This window comes from Cervus canadensis, chromosome 33 (genome assembly GCF_019320065.1).
Source record: "Cervus canadensis isolate Bull #8, Minnesota chromosome 33, ASM1932006v1, whole genome shotgun sequence".
Classification (NCBI taxonomy): domain Eukaryota; kingdom Metazoa; phylum Chordata; class Mammalia; order Artiodactyla; family Cervidae; genus Cervus; species Cervus canadensis.
In genome coordinates, this window is record NC_057418.1 from 4,379,470 (window position 1) to 4,402,479 (window position 23,010).

The following is a 23,010-nucleotide window of genomic DNA, read 5'->3' on the forward strand; positions in this document are numbered from 1 at the left end:
ATGTTAGACTAGGGATTCCCTCCAGATATCAGGAAGAGAAACCCTTCTCACCTACCCCGCATGCTCTCTCCTTGGGAAATGACATCATCCAGGTGTTTTGAGGGCAACAAGTCTCATGGCTGAAACTTTCTAATCAAATTAAACATAGGCCAGCTTGAGTTAGAGAACTGGAGCGGGTGTGTGTGCATGTGCATGCATTTAGGTAATTAATAGAGATAATGAGCCAGATTATTATTTTTAAATATCTTAATTGAGAAGATAGCTTAATTGCTGAGATGTACATGCTGCATAGTCAATCGGCATTCTCCTTCAAGATGAGGGAGGCCAGTCAGGTGGAAAACTCAGCGACCGGCTTGCTGTCACGGCTCCAAGTTTCCTAATCCTTGTCTGGTTCTCTGATGATGAGTTCAGGCAGGTATTTGAGCCACTGACCATCATCTTAAATTCTGTGCATTGCTAGCACAAAACTGAATCTTGGGCCATGTGTTTGGTATGTAATTAATTTTTGTATTTCTGGATTTCTCTACCTCAGAATACTCAAGTACTTATGGTCTGATACAGAAGTCCAGGGCTTAAATATATAGTAACAGTATCTGTGTAGCATTAGTGCCTGATCCTTCAACTCAGACAGGACTTCACTCTTGACATATTCAGATACATGCCTGTCCGCATTTTTGTAATGATAGCTGTATAATTATAGTAAAAAGAGAGCATTTATTTTGCTTAAAGTAATGAGAAGAGTGTCTATATGTTCAATCTGGACAGAAAGATATTTTTCTGAAGGGCAGAAATGACATGTAGTGTGTTGTGATTGATACTGCTGATATCCAAGTACTTCTCTGAGGTTAGGATATTTTTCTTCATGAAATATTGTGAGGAATGTTTACATCCACAGCATTTCAAGTACTGAGTCTGACTGAATTTTTATTGTTTTTCATTTCATGTCCCAGATGGCCAATAATCTGTGCATTTCCTTATATTACAAGCTATTTTGAATGGCTCTATGTATTAACAGCCAGCTCTTTGGGTGCTATGGTGAATAACATCTGTATTGTTGAATCAAAGTTGTAATAATTTCCAGCATTTCATATAGGAAGATGGCCTACTTTTAGTAGAGTATACCCTTTCAAAAGGTTTTTCAGAAGTGGGAGTGAATTTGTACTGACTTACACCCATTTTTAACTTGATTATGTGCGTATTTTGTGTGAAATAATTTTCATTGTTAAGTCTGTAATAAAGGAAGAGAGAAACTGAAAGTCTATACAGTACATAAAACTTGCTAACTAGCATAGTCATCTAAAGTACCAAGACACATATTAAGTAAACTTTTCAAGGTTGTGGGTGTGTTAGCTTTAAAGGTCCAGATAATTAATTGGATGTAGCAATGGGGCATCTTTCATATTGCCGCTTCTTGGAAAGCAACTCTGCTGCAAAACTGGTCCATGATTTTTAAATAATGTGAATACAGCTGATGGATGCCAGGATTTCAAGCAGGGGTGCAGAGAGGGTACAGGTCCTTGCTGTTAAGTGTGTGCTTGTCCCTAATTAAATCTGTATATTTCATAGACAGTGATCCCATCAGGCTTTCGAGTTGGAATGAAGCTTGAAGCTGTAGACAAAAAGAACCCTGCATTCATCTGTGTTGCTACGGTAACAGATATGGTGGACAATCGCTTCCTTGTACATTTTGACAACTGGGATGAGAGCTATGACTATTGGTGAGACATTTTTTCATTGCTCTGTGCATTTTCTAACTGATGTTTATTCAAGTACTTATTTAAAACCAGTAATAATGCAAAGCCGATAACACAAATAACAGTATTCTGTCCTGCTCTTTCTCATTTCAGATTTTTAACTTTTTACTTGTTCCACATGGCACGTGTTTTTAAATAACATCCTTTAGTTCTACTTCGTGATTTGTATTTTAGTTGACTACCTCCCATGTAAGCACAATTCGTACCGCACTCCCAAGAGACACTCACACATGAGTACACACACAGCCTCACACTTCCCCCCTCATCTGGCGTGTCTTCTCTCATTTCTTAGGAAAATGTTTTAATCTTTCTTTCATATTTTCATGCACAGTAGCTAATTTTACTCTTTATAATGACAATACAAATTATTAATTGAGGAATATTTTTTTAACCCTTAAGGGTTTTGGCTATATTATACATAAAGTGGTAGGAACAACATAATTATAAAATTATATGATCATGAAAAGATTATAGTAAAGCCATAAGATTTTGATTAGGCAGTTGAAATAATGATTTTTCATACCTAATTCATGTTCACTAATGAAACTGTAGTTTGCTGGTGAAAGGCATTTCTTCATGGTTTAGTTCCTTCTGGACAATACTTCCATTGAAAAGTGACAATTATCTTTATAAAATATGGCTAATGTTGCAGTAGCAAATGGATGTTAATTTATATAAATGTAGCTCAGTTTTAGGAAAACTTGTTTCCTGACCTTTTTAGTGTGTGTATAGCTAAATATTCAGTAGAGCCATTAATAATTTCCATTACTTCTCGGATTGGATTCTTACACAGTCATCAGTTTTAACTTGCGTTGTTTTAAAACAGGAGAGACTTTGAAAGCCATTTGCTGTTTAGACTTTTAAAAGATGAATTATAAAAATCTGAATTAGATTTTACCTATGGTTTTCACAGAATTTTTTAAAGTAGTTCCATGATCACATCACATAGAATCAAGTACTTTTGAATATTATAGTAAGTTTTACCCAGCTTTTTTCTGCAAAGCATTATTTTCCTCATAGGATATCTTTTTATTCAGTTTGCAATCAAATTTATTACTGAAATACAAACCATTTCAGGTGTATACAAATTTAGAACAGTAGAGTGACCTCCTGCAGGCATTGCCTACTGCCAGCAGTTATCAATACACACCAGTCTTGTTTCCGGTGTTTTTCTGCTCTAAAATCCCAACTCCAGGACTGTTTTGAAGTAGATTTCCAGATTCCATAACATTTCATGTCTGAATATGTCTCTTCTAAAGGTAGAACTTTTTTTCTTTTTTCAAATATATCTAAATAGCATCATGTCACTAACAGACTAAAACATTATCCCCCAACTGTCTTGGTTTATTAGCTTTTGGTCCAAATAGGGTGCGCATTTTATGATTGCTTTGATGTTTCTCTTGATCTCTTTTAATTTATAGTTTCCTATTCCTTCATCCTTTTCTTCCCCCTCTAACTTTTGCTTAAGAAACCAGGTTGTTTGTCCTGTTGACTGTCCCACGGCCTGGATTTGCTGATTGAATCCTCATTGTATTGCTTACCGTGTTCTTCTCTTTCTCATATTTTCTGCAAACTGGTGGTTTTTGTTTCATTTAAAATTATCCATACCTGTCTTGAATGAGTGAGTAGATGAGAAAACTGTGAATTTAGAGATATTGGAATCTGTCCTGGGTGGAACATATTTCCCTCCCTCCTGTGTTTGATGTACTGTGTTGAAGGCAGTACTAACATGACAATTGGGATCCAGTCCTTTTATTAATAATTATTAATTATTTATAATTATTATTATAATTATTAATAATTAATAATTATTTATTATAATCTGTTGAAATGAGAGCTTTTTGCTTTTAAAGTTCTGATTGCTTCAGGGAGAATTTTTTAAAAACAGCTTTTGCCTGATTTAAACACAGTGGGTGAATGTTTCAGTTATTTTTGTGATCCTATAAGTATTATAGCTTTTAAAAGTGTAGGTTCCTTATTTGTCATAATATGTATTTCTTTTAAAAGCATTCATTCTTCTGGGGAAAAAAAAAGTAATGAGAAAGTCTAGCAGAATGTATTACATTTTTCTTTGATGCCAAATGCCTAGGAAATAGGAAGCATCCTGGTTTCTTATTAGAAAAAGCAGGGGGAAAAATTGATCTCTTTCAGCAATGATTTTGCTCTCGTATGAGCCCAACCAAATTATTTTTAGAATGGAATGTACTTTGAGGATAGACTTATACTTCTAACTATTGAAGTTACATTTTGTTAATTGTCAGAAAAAGAATAACCGTGTGTTCTCTTCCTCGATATGCAATTAAGGCATATTGAAAATTACTTAAGTGCACTGGAATTTCTCCAACCTTATTAAATATTATGTTCTTTGATCTTTGAATTTTGGAATGGTCTTTATCTGCATAAATTAGTTACTTAGGTATGTAATTGAGGTTACAAATTGGATTGCTTTCCCAATTTAAAATAGTTTGAAAATGAGATTTTTTTTTCCCTTTGAATTGGGCAGTGATCTTATCTCTTTTTACCTTAGTGCGAATTTGAAATTGTGCTTAAATGCGCATGTGCATGCATGCACTCTCACACACACACACACGTATTTGCGATACTTCATGTTTAATTGCAGTAAAACATTTCTTCCTTTCAAAGAGAAATGCAATGTGGGATTTAAATTTATGTAGGGTTGTAGTAGTTTTTAATGAGAGCAAATAGTATACGTATATTAGAATAAAAATTGGTTTACCTCTGGGTTTTCTCTCTGCTTTTGTTACTAGTAGTTGTATACTGGTGTTTACTAGTAGTATACATTAAGAGGAATAGTAATTTTATGTGTCTCCCCAAATAATGTTGAAAAGTTTGCATCATGTTGTCAGTTTCTCAGAACAGTGTGTGTGTCATCAACCATTATATTTGAGAAACACCCCTTGATGGTGGTGGTGAGCCACAGAGATGACGGGACCTAGGGACCCCTGCACTTCAGTCTTGAGAGGCTCCGCGTCTGGGAACAGAGAGAAACTCACCTCTGTCTTGGCTGCAGAGTGCGTGGTGGTTAGTGCTTACTTATCAAAACCAGCTGCTTGCTGTCTTGCGTGGCCCATGGAAGGAAGGACTGACTGACTCACTGGAGGTTTCTCAGAAGGATCTTCCTGGGGACATGGAATTTGAACTGGCTCATAAAGAATGATAGGAGCTAGTACTTAGAAGTTGGGATGAAATATTCCTGGCCAAGGAAAGCACTTACTTATGTTTAAGTCCATGGGGCAAACAGGGATATGTTTGGGGTGTGGCAGCCGTGGTATTCAGTAAGTGACTTAATCCTTCTAAGCTTTAGGTGCCCCGTTTGCAAAAAGGGTTAATAGTCCGTATCTCGCAAGATGTTGTGAGGATTAAAGTCAGAATTTCAGGAACAGATACCCGTTTGCAAAATATTTAAGAGATGGTCGTTATGCGTAGAACTGACTCTTTGGAAAAGACTGTGATGCTGGGAAAGATTGAAGGCAGGAGGAGAAGGGGATGACAGAGGATGAGATGGTTGGATGGCATCACCGAGTTGACAGACATGAGTTTGAGCAAACTCCGGGAGCTGGTGATGGACAGGGAAGCTGGGGTGCTGCAGTCCACGGGGTTGCAAAAAAGAGTTGGACACGACTGAGCGACTGAACTGAACTGACCGAAAGAGATGTCTGTAAGGCACGTCGGCAGAGAAGTTTAGCCCTGAAGGTGGAAGTGGGTTATTGTCTCAGAGGGAGTAAGCCCCTCAGGTGTTGAGCTGGATTTAGGCTGAAGGAAAGAAGCCGCTGTTGAGGGAGAGTGGAGACATGAGGCTGGATACTTGAGGACCCCGGTCCCGTAGGGGCAGGGCTAGCCTTGGGGAGAAACGAGCTTTCTTCTGTCTCATTGTGGAGAGAATGAAGACAGGAAAGGAACACTGATGTTGGGGTGACGAGAGGGCCCCCCTTTGTCTCTTCCTGGTAGTCACCTTGTTAGTGAAAATCAGGTTTTATGCTTGAAGCGAATTATGAATATTGAAAACAGCCTCTGTAGGGAATGGGCTTGGAAATGAATTAAGGATGAAAAGGAGAACGAGATGACTCGGTGGGATGAGGTCTGGGGCTTGGTAAAACAGAGTCATGGACGCCCTGAAGAGTTAGCGCAGAGTGGGAGCTGAGAAAGTAGGCACCAGGAAGGAAATTGGCAGTCACCATATGCTGGATTTAGGGAGTGGGAGAGACCAAGTGTGCTGCATTTCTTCAAGGAATCTAAACCATTATTGCTTGAAATGAAGACTTTGATGTGTTCCTTAAGTGAGCATCTTGAAATGTTCTTGTTTGACTCTGCTGAGATCTGGGGAGCCCAGTGTGTGCGCATTAGTTTTGTTTAGCTTTTGGCTGTGACATGAAATCAGGGCCCTTTTCCTTCAACCTGAAATCACCTAACCTCTCAGTGTTTCCATAAAATGAGGGTCTTAATGTTTGCTCACTTTATATGACAAGTGTGGGTTCTTCATGAATTCTTATTTCTATTATTATCTACCAATCTAGGTCTGATTTGGGTCTTAGCAGCCTTCATAAATAATTTGTACTTACTTTTGAAATGGACTTAAAAATTGTTTTGAAATGGACTTTCTTAACAATACACATAAAAACCCTGAAAAAAGTAAGGAAAGGCACAGGGAGCAGCAATTGGCCAAACATTTCACCATTAGTTGTTCTTCATTGTATTTCTTCTTGGTTACATTTCTGCTTTTGAACACTAGATGGGACTAAGAGATGACTTGTGTTTCAATAGTAGCAAATAATTTCACAGCCTTCCCATTTCTGAAGGAAGTATTGTTTGTTTATAGAGGGGCTGTAAGTCAACTAGATAAAAATGAGGCTACGTTTATTTTCATAATTGAGACAGCTTCTTTGTTTATTTTAAATGGTGACTTTGACCAATATTTAAAGAATATTAAAACCTTATATGAGATTCTGGCTGCACAGGAACAAGTGGTCAAAATATGCTGCAGTGTTTTCTTTACTTGTAATTTATGGAGAAATCCAATAAACAGAATTGTGTCTGATGCTTTTACTTTAATCATCACGAATCTGACATAATTAGAAGTACTTGACAGTTGCCTTAAGTTGAAAAAAAAATAAAAGAAGTATTACATACTTGTTATTTTTTCATTTTTAAGGAGCCATTAAGAGTCTTCCCTAGAATAACATAAAAATTTCCCTAAAATAAAGGCTGCATCATTACTAATGATCCATAGCCAAATGATTGTCCGGGAAAGAATAGTATAACTGGACAATCAAGATCTGTAGTTTTGCTTATGCAGTTTAAAACAATGCATCTGAGGGGACTGGGCATTAAAGTGTACTGAGATTTCCGTATATGCCTCACCCAGCATCCCCTAAATATTTCCCAGCTTTAAAAAAAAAAAAGCTTTCTTTTTTTCTATCTAACGTCTCATTGCTCTGCTTCTTTTTAAAACAGAACTCCTTAAATGTGTTTTCTGAGCTAGCTATGCTCATTTCCCAACATTTTCTCCTAAACCCACTCTGTTCAGGCTTTTGCCCTTTCCCATGCCCAGCTCCACCGCAGCCGCTCTCGTCAAGTATGCCAGTGACCTTTACGTTGGTAAATCCAGTGATCAGCTCTTGCTTTTTCTCCTCTTTGACCGAGCAGCAGCATTTGACCCAGTTGATTTCATCTCTCTCTCTCTCTCTTACTTTACCATTGTTTCTTGGACTTCTTCGCCTTTTCCCTTTTCTGTCCTCTATACTCATTTTCTGGATGGTCACATCTCTGCTCGTGGCTTTAAACACCATCCTAGTTGCTGATGACTCCTAAATGTGGGTTTTTAGCCTTGATCTTGCCCTTAAATTCCAAATTTTTGTGCTCATGATCTACTTCTTTACCTGCTTGTTGAACATGTTAATATCAGATCTCTTCCTTCACTGTTTGGAATGTCAGGCTGTGCTTGCAGTCTTCCTGTCTCAAAAAATGGTAACATCCATCTTCTAGTGGCCGTGCCCAAAGCTTTGGAATGTTCTGGACTTCCCTTCACTCCCACTCTGCTTCAAATCTATCGGCTTATCCAGTGGATTCTTCCTTTAGAACATTGACCTAAATATACAATCACTTCTTATTATCTTCACCACCAGCACTCTGGTTCAGGTTACCCTCACCAACGCTGGCAAAAACCTGCCAGCAGCCTTTTGTCTCCTTCCCAAATGTGGTTTATTATCTGCAAAGCAGTCAGAATAATTACTTTAAAACATAAATCAGATTATGTCACTCTTCTGCCTAAAACCTTTCACAAAATGTTCTAGTAAACATCATTTTACTCTTAAGATTCTAAGACCTTACCGTGGCCTAACAGCCCCTCTTGATTTCCTGTTCTCTGCTTTTCTCAGTCCATTGCTGACACAGTTCTGCTTGATATCTCCTCTTAACAAGGCATCTGTACTTGCTATGCCCTCAGCATAGAAGGCTTTCCTTTATATATTTGAGTGGCTCAGTCCTCTCTTCCCCCTTTTCAGATGTCATCTTATTTAAGAAGTCATCCTGACTAAGTGTTTTGAAGGAGTATCTTACCACTGTTATGCTCTACATTTTTATTCTAATTCTTTGCATAGCGTTTTGCCCCCAGCATATACATTTTGTTTGTTAATTAATTTCCTCTTTTCCCACTATACTGTGAGCTCTAAGAGGCTGAAAGTTGGTATACCTTTCATTTGCTGCTGTATACTCGTGCCTTTCCCAGTGTCTGGCACATGATAGACACTCAACCTTTCAATAAATGGGTGAGTGAATGAATGAATGAAGCGTGTTGCATGTTGCTGCTGCTGCTAAGTCACTTCAGTCGTGTCTGACTCTGTGCGACCCCATAGATGGCAGCCCACCAGGCTCCCCCGTCCCTGGGATTCTCCAGGCAAGAACACTGGAGTGGGTTGCCATTTCCTTCTCCAATGCATGAAAGTGAAAAGTGAAAGCGAAGTCGCTCAGTCATGTCTGACTCTTAGCGACCCCATGGACTGCAGCCTACAAGGCTCCTCCATCCATGGGATTTTCCAGGCAAGAGTACTGGAGTGGGGTGCCATTTGGGATGAGGACTATATGGAACAAGTTTGATTAGGAGCAAGGAATCAGATGTGCATACTGGTAAAGGGCCTTGGCAAAGCATATACTTGACTGAAGTAAAGATGACAAAGAGAAGAGATGAGGAAAAGAAACACCCCATCTTAATACCTGGTCTCTCCCATTCTAATGGGAAATAGAGCGTGTTTGCTTTTTGAGGGTGATTGGTCTTCCTGCTGTTGTATATTTGTCCTTGGAAATACTGAAATAATTTTAGCTTGCCTGTGTATGTGCTATTTATATACATGTTTATTTTTCCAAATGATTTTCCTAAATGGAAATTCTGAATTTTAATGACATTATCTTTACATTTGCTGTATTTGCAGTTGTAGAATATAACACCACTTGTGTGTGAACAAAAGCTATTTGCCTGGTGTCAGTTTTGTATGTTATGTATCTAATAGAAATCTCGTTGGTGCTAATATGTTGGAAGAGTGAAAAATTCTTTGGTTTAGCCCTGTTTTCCCGAATAAGATAGATTGTGAAAAGGTAGAACTTGGTGTAAAATGTTCACAATCACTGACTTTTTTTTTTTTTAACTTTTACTGGTATTTGAGAATTTTTCCTAATTACCATTTTTAAATTTCTATACCTTACAGGTGTGAAGCCTCTAGTCCACACATTCATCCAGTTGGTTGGTGTAAAGAACATCGAAGAACCCTCATTACTCCTCCAGGTTTGTGTTGATTATGTGTCTGCTGTTTGTCATTTATGTCAATTTGAGTTTACTTTTATGTGCTGAAGAACATTCTGTGACTTCACCATTAGACAGTGGATTTTTGAGCGTGTCACTATTTAACATGCCATGGCATGGCTGGTATGAAATAATAGGGTGGTCAGCTCACACAGAGCATCATTGCGATGTATGTGGCTTTTTGTGGGTACGCCTGTGAGTAATGAAAACTGTCATTGTCATGGGGAAAGGATGCCTCCTTGGTATGTTAAGAGCTGTTGCGTGGATGTTGCCCTCAGCATGTAAGCAACAGAGACTCAGCTTGGAGCTTCAAATCTTTGTCTCATCCTGTTCTGCCGGCTAGTGTTGTTTTCAGGCTTGTCCCTAGTTCCTTCCTACTGCTTCTCAGCGCCTGATCATTGACTCACTCGGGACCAGCCGTTCCTGTGATGGGCAAGGCCAGTCCCTTCTACCTCCTGCCTTTTCTTCTATGTTCAGGGATGAAAGCTCCTGTTCTTTACTGATTTACAGAGCTAAGCTGAAGAATATTTGCATAAACTATGTAGTGTTAAAGTGAGATATTAAATGGTTTGGTAGCTCAGATGTGCTGCTGCCTGGAAGACCCCACTCGGCTCTCCTAGGTTCTGGGATTTACATAATATTAGGAGCCAGTGAATCGTGACTGACACTGTCACCGTCTGAATTATATTATACAGATTCTTTTGGACGTTGCAATTTGATATTGATCCTTTTCTTTTTTTTCCTTATCATTCTTTTGGTCATCATTGGCAACCCACTCCAGTATTCTTGCCTGGAGAATTCCTTGGACAGAGGAGCCTGGTGGGCCACAGTCCATGGGGTTGCAAAGAGTTGGCCAAGACTGAAGTGACTTAGCATGCACGCAGGGATCTGTTAAATTAACAGGGCCAGTGAACAGCAGGTTCCTGGCTATGTCTTCACAGCCTGGGAAGGGGTGTGTGAGATATCATTACTGACTTCTGATGTGAGGCAGATTACCAAGTCTTCTGTCTCTTTTCATGGACTTGTATAATTCAGTAGCAGAGAAAGTATATAGCTTTTTGGCAAAATTAAAAAATACAAAATTGCATGTGAAAAACTACCAAACACACGGCAGGGTGAATATAATTGATACCACTAACTGTAACACATGAAAGATGGTTAAACGTGTAAATTTTGTGTGATACATATTTTATCACACCAATTAAAAAAGTTAAAAAAACAAAAGTAAAAACATTCCAGATAAAGACTGGTGTGCAAGGCCTATGCTGATGTTACTCTGCTCTTTGGATCCGTGGCAAACAAGATGCCCTTTCTCTGGACCCTCTTCTCTAAGGGCAGATTGCTGGCTTGTGTCTCACATCTTCTCTATGAAAAGAAGGATGTTAGTCCCCTGTGTCCCCAGGCGGTTGCTCTTCTGTGTTGTAGATCAGTCTCGTAAGCAGCCCTGCCAGCTACTCCACATTCATGTTCCTTTTTAACCTTTGTACACCTACTGTTCTTTCTCCAAAATTAAAGTCTTCATGTCTTTTAAAATGATTTTTATTTTTGAATCACCAAATTATCCATTTAGATGTGCTTATTTTTAAGAGTTTAGAGTGAAATTAGAGATAACAACTGTTCTCTCTCTTAATGGCTTAAAAGGTGGTTATTATCTCTTTGCAGAGAAACCTTTTTTGCCTCTGTGTACACATACATGCAGGGCTTCCCAGGTGGCGCAGTGGTGAAGAACCCACCTGTCAATGCAGGAAATGTAAGAGACGCAGGTTCGACCCCTGGGTTGGGAAGATCCCCTGGAGGAGGAAATGGCAATCCACTCCAGTATTCTTGCCTGGGAAGTCCCATGGACAGAGGAGCCTGGTGGGTTGCAGTCCACGGGGTCACAAAGAGCTGGACACAACTGGGGGACTGAGCGCACATATACATGCATGCATGCACAGTCAGCTTTAATGTAGTTTAAATTCTGCAAGGTATATACCTTAAAAATGCACTGTAAAATGTTGACTGCTTGGAAATGTTTGCATATTTACTCTTTCAAACTTTTATTTTGAAACATTTTCAAATGTACAGAGAAGTTGTAAGAACAGTAAATAGCTCATTTTTATAACCTTGAATCAGAGACCCATCCATGTTTTGTCAGTTGTATCAAGGATGTCATTTATAGCAAAATGATGGCATATTACTCAGTTGTCATATTTCTCTGGTCTCCTTCAATATGCTGTCCTTGACTTTTATAACTTCCGTATGTTTAAGAATTACAAATCAGTCATTTTGTAGAATGTTCCTTAGTTTGAACATGAGGGGTACTTTCCGGTAATTAGACCCACGGTGTGCGTTTTGGCAGGAATATCACAGAAGCAGTGCTGTGTTCTCATTGGATCGTCTCCTGTGTCACTTGAGGTCCGTTTATCTCATCATTGGTTGGTTTTTACCAGTGATTGATCAAGATGGTAGTTAGCGGGCTTATCCATGGATGTAGGGGGTTTTTTGTCTGTAATTATTAAGGATCTTGAGAAGACACTTTGACATTGTATAAATATCCTGCACTTCGGTCCCGTGTCGCATCCTAGTTTCAGCATCTGTTGATATTTCTAGTGTGAATTAATATTCTGATAGTTGCTAAATGGTGATTTTTCTTATTCAGTCTTTTGTTGTACATAATTAGATGACATTCTTCTGCAAAAAATAGCTTTCTCGTCTTCCTATTTATGCATTCATTTTATTTATATCAACATGGACCCAAACAATACTATTATCATCAGTGGCTTATATTCCATTACTAACATTACTTATTTTCATGTTCAGATTTTCTCACATTTGGCCAGAGGGAAACCCTTTAGACTGGTTTCTGTGTCCTTTTGACATGTTTTTATTATTTTTTTGGAGAAATTTCCTATTTTCTGGCACAGCTGAGCTTATCTTGTGTTTTCCCTGACCTAACCTTGACGTCACCCATTTCTCCCAGACTCCGTGGTTTATTTTTGTAGAGAACGATTTGTAGACACTAAGATCTGGACACTCGATGTGCTCACTGCTGCTGAACTAATGCTGCTGTTGGCCTTTCAGGGGACCTATGGTTAAGTAAATATATATAAAAGTTTGTTTATTTCTATGTCCATTTATAGATATTGAAAACCATGAATGTATACCGTTAGCTGCAGTTCATATCTAAGACCACCGAATTCATTCTAGTTTTTCACTTTTCATATTTATAGTCAGTGAGAAATCTTGCTTCTCTTTTCTCCAGTATATTTACTTACTTTATCAGTAAGTAAGGACTACATAAAGTAGCCATAAAGAGCACTACATAAAGTAGCCAGCTTCCTCCCCTACTGAGCCAACCCTAATTCCTCCTCGTGTCTCCCTAAGGGGCTTTGGACTCCGGAGGAAACAGGAGAGTGAGACGGAGGAAGGATGTTGTTTTTATACATTCTATTAATACTGTTCCATGATTTATTTTAATTTATTTGTTTGGCCTAATAATATGATTGTCTGGAATATTTCACATATTGGTGTATATATAAACCTGCCTCATTCTTTTTAATAAATGCTTTCTGTTTTACATTTACAATATTTATATGTGTGTGTGTGTATATTTGTACATTTCTTTATTGATGGTCATTTAACTGATTTTTACATTTTCACATTTACAAGTGATGCATTTTCTTTGTACACACATATGAGATTCTTCCTAAATTAATAGAAGTAAAATTTCTAGATTAAAGGGTATATATATTTGTGTGTTTGTGTATATCTTGTGTTGTAAGACTATCTTAACTTGAGAATGCAAATTATATATATTCTCATTTAAAAGTTAATAGAGAAATCATGATCTAGATGAAAACTACTGCATTATTACATGTGGTTCCAAATGTGTAATCAGTTTAAAGTTGTTTTGTGTAATATGAGCATGCTTTTCTTCATTATAATGATAACAATATCTCATAATTTTATAGGCCTGCTTGTGGTTGTCACTATCATTTTGGTTAAACCTGATAGGATTTACTGTTTTCATTCTTAGGTTATCCAAATGTGAAACATTTTTCTTGGGATAAATACTTAGAAGAAACCAATTCTTTACCTGCTCCTGCAAGAGCTTTCAAAGTGGTGAGATATTATACTTTACAATATTTGATTCATTTATGTTCATAATAGTGTTCAGTCATTGAAATTTAAAAACAGAAAAAATATTGGTAAACAGGAACGAGAGAGAAGCAGAAGACCAAAGATGTTTTTGAATTTTTACAGTTTTGAAAGGGAAAATGATTACTGGGGCGGGAAGGGGGAGGTTGTTGTTGCCAACTAAAGAATACTTCCATTTTGGACTTTAAAGTCTCCTTGGAAAATAATTATGTTTGAATTGGTTTGCAGTGAGTTAATTGTACAGTAGACTTCTGTTTTTCCAGCTAGATATTCTGAAAGACCAAATAGCACAAGATATCTGTTGTTTTATAATGAAAATTTTATTTCTTTATTCCTTTGGGTTTGTTTATGGCAAGCTGAGATGTTGTTCTTTTTTTTTTTTAATGTTATTGCTATAAATCAGCATATTTGACAACCGCAATACAAGGTCATCTGTTTTGATTATAGTGTCTTTCTAACCCAGGTAATTGCTTCTTGCACATTAAGGTTCAGAGTTAACCTCATTTGTGTGCAAGGGAAGAATACAAAAATGAAATGTATTTAAAATTTTTTTAAATCTCAAACAACTTGCTTTATTTATTTATTTATTTTTTTTGCAGTTTAGTATGTCTGCCTTTTTTTTTTTCCACATGTTTTTATTAGTTGGAGGCTAATTACTTTACAATATTGCAGTGGTTTTTTGCCATACATTGACATGAATCAGCCATGGATTTACATGTGTTCCCCATCCTGATCCCTGCTCCCACCTCCCTCCCCATCCCTTCCCTCTGGGTCTTCCCAGTGCACCAGCCCTGAGCACTTGTCTCATGCATCCAACCTGGGCTGGCGATCTGTTTCACACTTGATAATATACATGTTTCGATGCTGTTCTCTCAGATCATCCCACCCTCGCCTTCTCCCACAGAGTCCAAAAGTCTCTTCTGTACATCTGTGTCTCTTTTTCTATTTTGCATATAGGGTTATCGTTACCATCATTTTAAATTCCATATATATGTATTAGTATACTGTATTGGTCTTTATCCTTCTGGCTTACATCACTCTGTATAATGGGCTCCAGTTTCATCCATCTCATTAGAACTGATTCAAATGTATTGTTTTTAATGACTGAGTAATATTCCATTATGTATATGTACCATAGCTTTCTTATCCATTCGTCTGCTGATGGGCATCTAGGTTGCTTCCATGTCCTGGCTATTATAAACAGTGCTGCGATGAACATTGGGGTGCACGTGTCTCTTTCAGATCTGGTTTCCTTGGTGTGTATGCCAAGCAGTGGTATTGCTGGGTCATATGGCAGTTCTATTTCCAGTTTTTTAAGAAACCTCCACACTGTTCTCCATAGCGGCTATACTAGTTTGCACTCCCACCAACAGTGTAAGAGGGTTCCCTTTTCTCCACACCCTCTCCAGCATTTATTGCTTGTAGACTTTTGGATAGCAGCCATCCTGCCTGGCGTCTAGTGGTACCTCATTGTAGTTTTGATTTGCATTTCTCTGATAATGAGTGATATTGAGCATCATTTCATGTGTTTGTTAGCCATCTGTATGTCTTCTTTGGAGAAATGTCTGTTTAGATCTTTGGCCCATTTTTTGATTGGGTCATTTATTTTTCTGGAATTGAGCTTCAGGAGTTGCTTGTATATTTTTGAGATTAATCCTTTGTCTGTTTCTTCATTTGCTATTATTTTCTCCTATTCTGAGGGCTGTCTTTTCACTTTGCTTATAGTTTCCTTTGTTGTGCAAAAGCTTTTAAGTTTCATTAGGTCCCATTTGTTTAGTTTTGCTTTTATTTCCAATATTCTGGGAGGTGGGTCATAGAGGATCTTGCTGTGATTTATGTCAGAGAGTGTTTTGCCTATGTTCTCCTCTAGGAGTTTTATAGTTTCTGGTCTTACATTTAGATCTTTAATCCATTTTGAGTTTATTTTTGTGTATGGTGTTAGAAAGTGTTCTAGTTTCATTCTTTTACAAGTGGTTGACCAGTTTTCCCAGCACCACTTGTTAAAGAGGTTGTCTTTTTTCCATTGTATATTCTTGCCTCCTTTGTCGAAGATAAGGTGTCCATAGGTTCGTGGATTTATCTCTGGGCTTTCTATTCTGTTCCATTGATCTATATTTCTGTCTTTGTGCCAGTACCATACTGTCTTGATGACTGTGGCTTTGTAGTAGAGTCTGAAGTCAGGCAGGTTGATTCCTCCAGTTCCATTCTTCTTTCTCAAGATTACTTTGGCTATTCGAGGTTTTTTGTATTTCCATACAAATTGTGAAATTATTTGTTCTAGTTCTGTGAAAAATACCTGGTAGCTTGATAGGGATTGCATTGAATCTATAGATTGCTTTGGGTAGTATAGCCATTTTGACAATATTGATTCTTCCAATCCATGAACACGGTACATTTCTCCATCTGTTTGTGTCCTCTTTGATTTCTTTCATCAGTGTTTTATAGTTTTCTATGTATAGGTCTTTTGTTTCTTTAGGTAGATATACTCCTAAGTATTTTATTCTTTTTGTTGCAATGGTGAATGGTATTGTTTCCTTAATTTCTCTTTCTGTTTTCTCATTGTTAGTGTATAGGAATGCAAGGGATTTCTGTGTGTTAATTTTATATCCTGCAACTTTACTATATTCATTGATTAGCTCTAGTAATTTTCTGGTAGAGTCTTTAGGGTTTTCTATGTAGAGGATCATGTCGTCTGCAAACAGTGAGAGTTTACTTCTTCTTTTCCTATCTGGATTCCTTTTATTTCTTTTTCTGCTCTAATTGCTGTAGCCAACACTTCCAAAACTATGTTGAATAGTAGTGGTGAGAGTGGGCACCCTTGTTTTGTTCCTGACTTTAGGGGAAATGCTTTCAATTTTTCACCATTGAGGATAATGTTTGCTGTGGGTTTGTCATATATAGCTTTTATTATGTTGAGGTATGTTCCTTCTATTCCTGCTTTCTGAAGAGTTTTTTATCATAAATGTTGATGTTGAATATTGTCAAAGGCTTTTTCTGCATCTATTGAGATAATCATATGGTTTTTATCTTTCAGTTTGTTAATATGGTGTATTACATTGATTTGCAGATATTAAAGAATCCTTGTATTCCTGGGATAAAGCCCAGTTGGTCATGATGTATGATCTTTTTAATATGTTGTTGGATTCTGCTTGCTAGAATTTTGTTAAGGATTTTTGTGTCTATGTTCGTCAGTGATATTGGCCTGTAGTTTTCTTTTTTTGTGATATCTTTGTCTGGTTTTGGTATTAGGGTGATGGTGGCCTCATAAAATGAGTTTGGAAGTTTACCTTCTTCTGCAATTTTCTGGAAGAGTTTGAGTAAGATAGGTGTTAGCTCTTCTCTAAATTTTTGGTAGAATTCAGCTGTGAAGCCATCTGGTCCTGGGCTTTTGTTTGCTGGAAGATTTCTGATTACAGTTTCGATTTCCATGCTTGTGATGGGTCTGTTAAGATCTTCTATTTCTTCCTGGTTCAGTTTTGGAAAATTATACTTTTCTAAGAACTTGTCCCTTTCTTCCAAGTTGTCCATTTAATTGGCATAGAGCTGCTGGTAGTAGTCTCTTATGATCCTTTGTATTTCAGTGTTATCTGTTGTGATCTCTCCATTTTCATTTCTAATTTTGTTAATTTGGTTCTTCTCCCTTTGTTTCTTGATGAGTCTTGCTAACGGTTTGTCAATTTTGTTTACCTTTTCAAAAAACCAGCTTTTAGTTTTGTTGATTTTTGCTATGGTCTCTTTAGTTTCTTTTGCATTTATTTCTGCCCTAATTTTTAATATTTCTTTCCTTCTACTAACCCTGGGGTTCTTCATTTCTTCCTTCTCTAATTGCTTTAGGTGTAGAGTTAGGTTATTTATTTGGCTTTTTTCTTGTTTCTTGATGTAAGCCTGTAATGCTGTGAACCTTCCCCTTAGCACTGCTTTTACAGTGTCCCATAGGTTTTGGGTTGTTGTGTTTTCATTTTCATTCATTTCTATGCATATTTTGATTTCTTCTATGATTTGTTGATTATTCAGAAGCATGTTACTAGACGTCCATATGTTGGAATTTTTAATAGTTTTTTTTCCTGTAATTGAGATCTAATCTTACTGCATTGTGGTCAGAAAAGATGACTGGAATGATTTCAATTTTTTTGAATTTACCAAGGCTAGATTTATGGCCCAAGATGTGATCTATTCTGGAGAATGTTCCGTGTGCACTTGAGAAAAAGGTGAAGTTGATTGTTTTGGGGTGAAATGTCCTATAGATATCAGTTAGGTCTAGCTGGTCCATTGTGTCATTTAAAGTTTGTATTTCCTTGTTAATTTTCTGTTTAGTTGATCTATCCATAGGTGTGAGTGGGATATTAAAGTCTCCCACTATTATTGCATTATTGTTAATTTCCCCTTTCATACTCATTAGCATTTGTCTTACATATTGCAGTGCTCCTATGTTGGGTGCATATATATTTATAATTGTTGTGTCTTCTTCTTGGATTGATCCTTTGATCATTATGTAGTGTCCTTCTTTGTCTCTTTTCACAGCCTTTATTTGAAAGTCTGTTTTATCTGATATGAGTATTGCGACTCCTGCTTTCTTTTGGTCTCCGTTTGCATGAAATATCTTTTTCCAGCCCTTCACTTTCAGTTTGTATGTGTCCCTTGTTTTGAGGTGGGTCTCTTGTAGAGAGCATATATAGGGGTCTTGCTTTTGTATCCATTCAGCAAGTCTCTGTCTTTTGATTGGGGCATTCAACCCACTTACATTTAAGGTAATTATTGATAGGTATGGTCCCGTTGCCATTTGCTTTGTTGTTTTGGGTTTGTGTTCATACAACCTTTCTGTGTTTCCTGTCTAGAGAAGATCCTTTAGCATTTGTTGAAGACCTGGGTTGGTGGTGCTGAATTCTCTCAGCTTTTGCTTGTCTGTATAGCCTTTGAATTCTCCTTCACATCTGAATGAGATCCTTGCTAGGTACAGTAATCTGGGTTGTAGGTTATTCTCTTTGATTACTTTAAGTATGTCCTGCCATTCCCTTCTGGCCTGAAGAGTTTCTATTGAAAGATCAGCTGTTATCCTTATGGGAATCCCCTTGTGTGTTATTTGTTGTTTCTCCCTTGCTGCTTTTAATATTTGTTCTTTATGTTTCATCTTTGTTAATTTGATTAATATGTGTCTTGGGGTGTTTCACCTTGGGTTTATCCTTTTTGGGACTCTCTGGGTTTCTTGGACTTGTGTGACTATTCAACGTGCTTTATAATTTGTATTTTAAAAGAAAAGAAAGATATATTAAGTACTTGATTAAAAAAAGTGACAGTATTATAAGCAATGTTTTTAATAGATCCTTTTGTGTGTAAATTTATAGAGTTTTTAATGATAAAATTAATTGATGGGCATGGATTCAAATACGTCAGAAAAGAACACCAAAATTTTTGAGAGAAAAATTGTTACATGAAGAAAAGCCATAAATTCAGGATTATACATGAGTAATGTTTAGAGTCATGAAATTCTATGGATTTTTATCTGACCCTCTAACTTAGCCTCATACAGAAAAGAGCTGCTTTGCAGTTTTGCTTTGAAGTGGATAAAATCATGTTAAACTCAGTCTGCATATCTAGTATCACAGTGATATCAGAGAGAAAATCATAATTCCTCTATCTTGGCCTTTATGTGCCTTGCATTAATTGTTCTGCATCCTTTGCATAATTTTCATGCTTGATTTTCACAGCAACACTTTTATAACACCTGTTAGCCATCACCTTTCCTTCTGCCCGTAAATTTTTCAGAGGCATGTGGGTCTCTGCTGAGTTTTGAGATGTAGGTAGCCCCATTCCTGTTCTTAGTAGAGCAGTTCCACCTTGTGTGTGTTGATTGCTAATTTTCTTCTTAGAAAGACTTCTGTTACTTTTTTGTGTCACGCTAATTTCTAGGAGGCCTGGCATGCTGCGATTCATGGGGTGGCAAAGAGTCGGACACAACTGAGCGACTGAACTGAACAGACTGAATTTCTGTGTCTCCTCTCTACAACTTGAATGTTCTTCCCTCTCTTTTAAAAATAACTTTCATGTTTGTTGACTTTTGCCGAGACAGCTAGCTCCAAGTAATGAGAAAAAATTCTTGTCTTCCCTGTGACTAATCAAAAAAACCACAGTATTCTGAGTTTCAGCTTAAGATCTTTGGCTTCCTGTTGGCTCCTGTGGCTAGTTGCTCAGGCTCTTTCTATCGCCTGCAGGCTTGGCTGTGTGATTTGTGATTTTTTTTTTTTGGTAAGGAGAATGAAGTCCAAAGCCATTCTGAGGAACTTGAGTTTGAGAGACTGGTTCTCTTACAATAGTTCAATTAAAAAAAAAAAATTCTAGCTTTGTGACATAGAGCTCATCATCCCTTCCTCTGTATCTCACTATAAAAAATTTTCTGTCACGGCAGAAGCCGCCACATGGATTCCAGAAAAAAATGAAGCTTGAGGTCATAGACAAAAGAAATCCCGTGTTTATTAGAGTAGCAACAGTTGCAGACACAGATGATCACCGAATAAAAGTAAGTATTCTCTGTTGTGGTTTTGTTTTCCTTTTTTTTTCTTAACAAAATGTCTTGGATGAAAACTTCAGCAGACGTTTAATTTGTGAAGTCCTAAAATTAGTAAAACCCTAGAAATATGGAAATTAAGTGATTCTGTATCTTTGTAAGTAAGTATTTTTCTACTTTTCTTAGTTTAATCCACATAAGTTTTTTCCTTATTTATGACTGACTTAGTATTTTAAGTATGTATTTGGAAGAAAACGTAGGTATAGTGTATAAGGTAATCTTCTGTTCAGAAGGTAATATAATACTTCATTTTCCAATAGGATGTATATATTTTTTTAATTAAGTTCAGTGTTTTTTTTATGGGATGTTGATTTTTGAGACGTCCAAGGCCATTGGGTTCCTTCTCTCTCTGGAAACTCTCAAGATTATCTTTGTCCCTAATATTTTGATGTTTTGTGATAACATACTTTCGTATGAGGGTTTTTCCCCCATCATCTTGCATAAATCTCCATATTCAGACTTTGAGCCAGTCCTGTCGTTTTCCAGACCTCCTAACATACTTGCTGCCTCCACACTGAGTCCTTCTGGGTTCTGCATGCTGAGCCCGCTCACCCTGGCCCTGCTGCCCCTCTCTTGGCGGCCGGGTTGCAGCCCAACCCCTCTCTTCCAGGGGGTCAGCTCTCCCTCACCCACTGTGCCCTCCGCCTCATCATTGCCACGTCTGTCAGCTGCTTCCTTCTCCGATTGTCCTGGGTTTATACATTGTCAAACATAACTTTCACTTCAGAAGAGAGTGGAAGTAAGCACCTAGGTCTAAAATGTGATTTATTGAGTTGCCTTTCACCTGAACATAAAATCCAACCAAATAAGTTTTTTTTAAAAAAAATGAAATAGTGTGCTCTTAAAAACTATTATCTGTCTTAATCTTGAAATTGTCCATAATGAATATTAAGTTTTTAAAAAGGGTCCAAATTATACTTCTAGGTAAAAAATGTGTCTAATTTCCTAAACTGTGATTTAAAATATGTTAAATTATCTGTACTATGCTTTGATATCCAGTAGTATATTTTCTTGGAGAAGGCAATGGCGCCCCACCCCAGTACTCTTGCCTGGAAACTCCCATGGACAGAGGAGCCTGGTGGGCTACAGTCCATGGGGTCGCTAAGAGTTGGACATGACTAAGTGACTTCACTTTCACTTTTCACTTTCATGCGCTAGAGAAGGAAATGGCAACCCACTCCTGTGTTCTTGCCTGGAGAATCCCAGGGACGGCAGAGCCTGGTGGGCTGGCGTCTATGGGGTCGCACAGAGTCAGACACGACTGAAGCGACTTAGCAGCAGCAGCAGTCTATTTTCTTTAGAATTTTCATTTGGCCTCATTGCTGAGTTGCTTTTATGTTAATTGTCTTTAGAGTGGAACATTTCTATTATAAATATTTTTGGATGTTTCTTAGGCTTCCCTTATGGCTCAACTAGTAAAGAATCTGCCTGCAGTATGGGAGACCTGGGTTCAGTCCCTGGGTTGGGAACATCCCCTGGAGAAGGGAAAGGCTACCCACTCCAGTATTCTGGCCTGGAGAATTCCATGGACTGTGTAGTCCCTGGGGTCACAGAGTTGGACATGACTGAGCAATTTTCACTTTCACTTGTGTTTTGTACAGTGCTTAAATATTTTGTGTTATATATTTATGTATCTTTCTCTTACTCTTTGTTAGGTAATTTTATTTCATTTCAAAATAGGACCCAGCAAGAGAACAACTATCACTTACCATTACAAGAAAGTCTGATTTTTTTTTTGGTTCATGAAAACCTCTTAATGTGCCAGTGACTCAAGTAGTAAAGATGAAATGAAACTGTACAAACTATAATAAATTTATTTCATCTGGGCTTCCATAGTAAGAGTATTAATTAGGTTTAATTTTTTTATATATATATTATGTTTGCATAACTTCTGATAGCAATCTTTAATTGAAGTGTTGGTGGCTAAGCTGGTAAAGAATCTGCCTGCAATGCAGAAGACCCAGGTTCAATCCCTGGGTTGGGAAGAGCCCCTGGAGAAGGGAATGGCAACCCAAGCCGTTATTCTTGCCTGGAGAATCCCATGGACAGAGGAGCCTGGCTGGCTACAGTCCATGGGGTCTCAAGGGTCAGACACACCGAGCAACTACCACACACATGTTTCAGACAGCAACTTTTAGTTAAAGTAGACTTGACTTATAATATTTTATTAGTTTCAGATGTACTGTAATCCAGTATCTTTGCAGGTGACACTCTATTAAAAGTTATTACAAGATAACGGCTATAATTCCCTTTGCCGTACAGTATATCCTTGTTGCTGATCTGCTTGATACACAGTAGTTCTTATCTATTAATCCCACACTGCTAATTGGTTCTTTCTCCTCCTCTCTCCCCTTTGATAACCACTAGTTTGCTCTCTGTATCTGTAAATCTTTCTGTTTTGCATGTACATTCACTTGTATGATTTTTTAGATTCCACATATAAGTGATTAAATAGCAGTTTTTAAGTGTATTTGCTCCTTATCAGATAATTGTATTGCTCTTGTGCTCATAATACTTAAATTAAATTTTAACTCTGAAATTTAACCTTAAACTGCTAAAATTCTCCCAGTTGCCAGCCAGCCTAGTTTGTAGAAGAGATTCAGCTTGTTTACAGTAACTAAAATTTTATCTTCTTTTTGTTGCATACTGTCATATATTGTCAATATATCTGTCATCTTTGATAGATGACTTTTCATTCCCAAACTGAGATATCAGTTTTAGCCAGCCTGGTTTGTAGAAGA

General features: G+C 37.5%; 1 protein-coding gene across 10 annotated transcripts in view; it reads left to right on the top strand.

The window, feature by feature from the left end:
* Positions 1 to 23,010, top strand: part of L3MBTL3 (L3MBTL histone methyl-lysine binding protein 3) — a 108,466-nt gene that overhangs the window by 43,051 nt on the left and 42,405 nt on the right. For all 10 annotated transcript variants that reach the window (XM_043457091.1, XM_043457092.1, XM_043457095.1 and 7 more), the window contains 4 exons: positions 1,567 to 1,718; positions 9,473 to 9,549; positions 13,586 to 13,671; positions 20,111 to 20,221. In XM_043457091.1, coding sequence (XP_043313026.1) covers positions 1,567 to 1,718; positions 9,473 to 9,549; positions 13,586 to 13,671; positions 20,111 to 20,221 — 426 coding nt within the window. The remainder of the gene's footprint in view (positions 1 to 1,566; positions 1,719 to 9,472; positions 9,550 to 13,585; positions 13,672 to 20,110; positions 20,222 to 23,010) is intronic.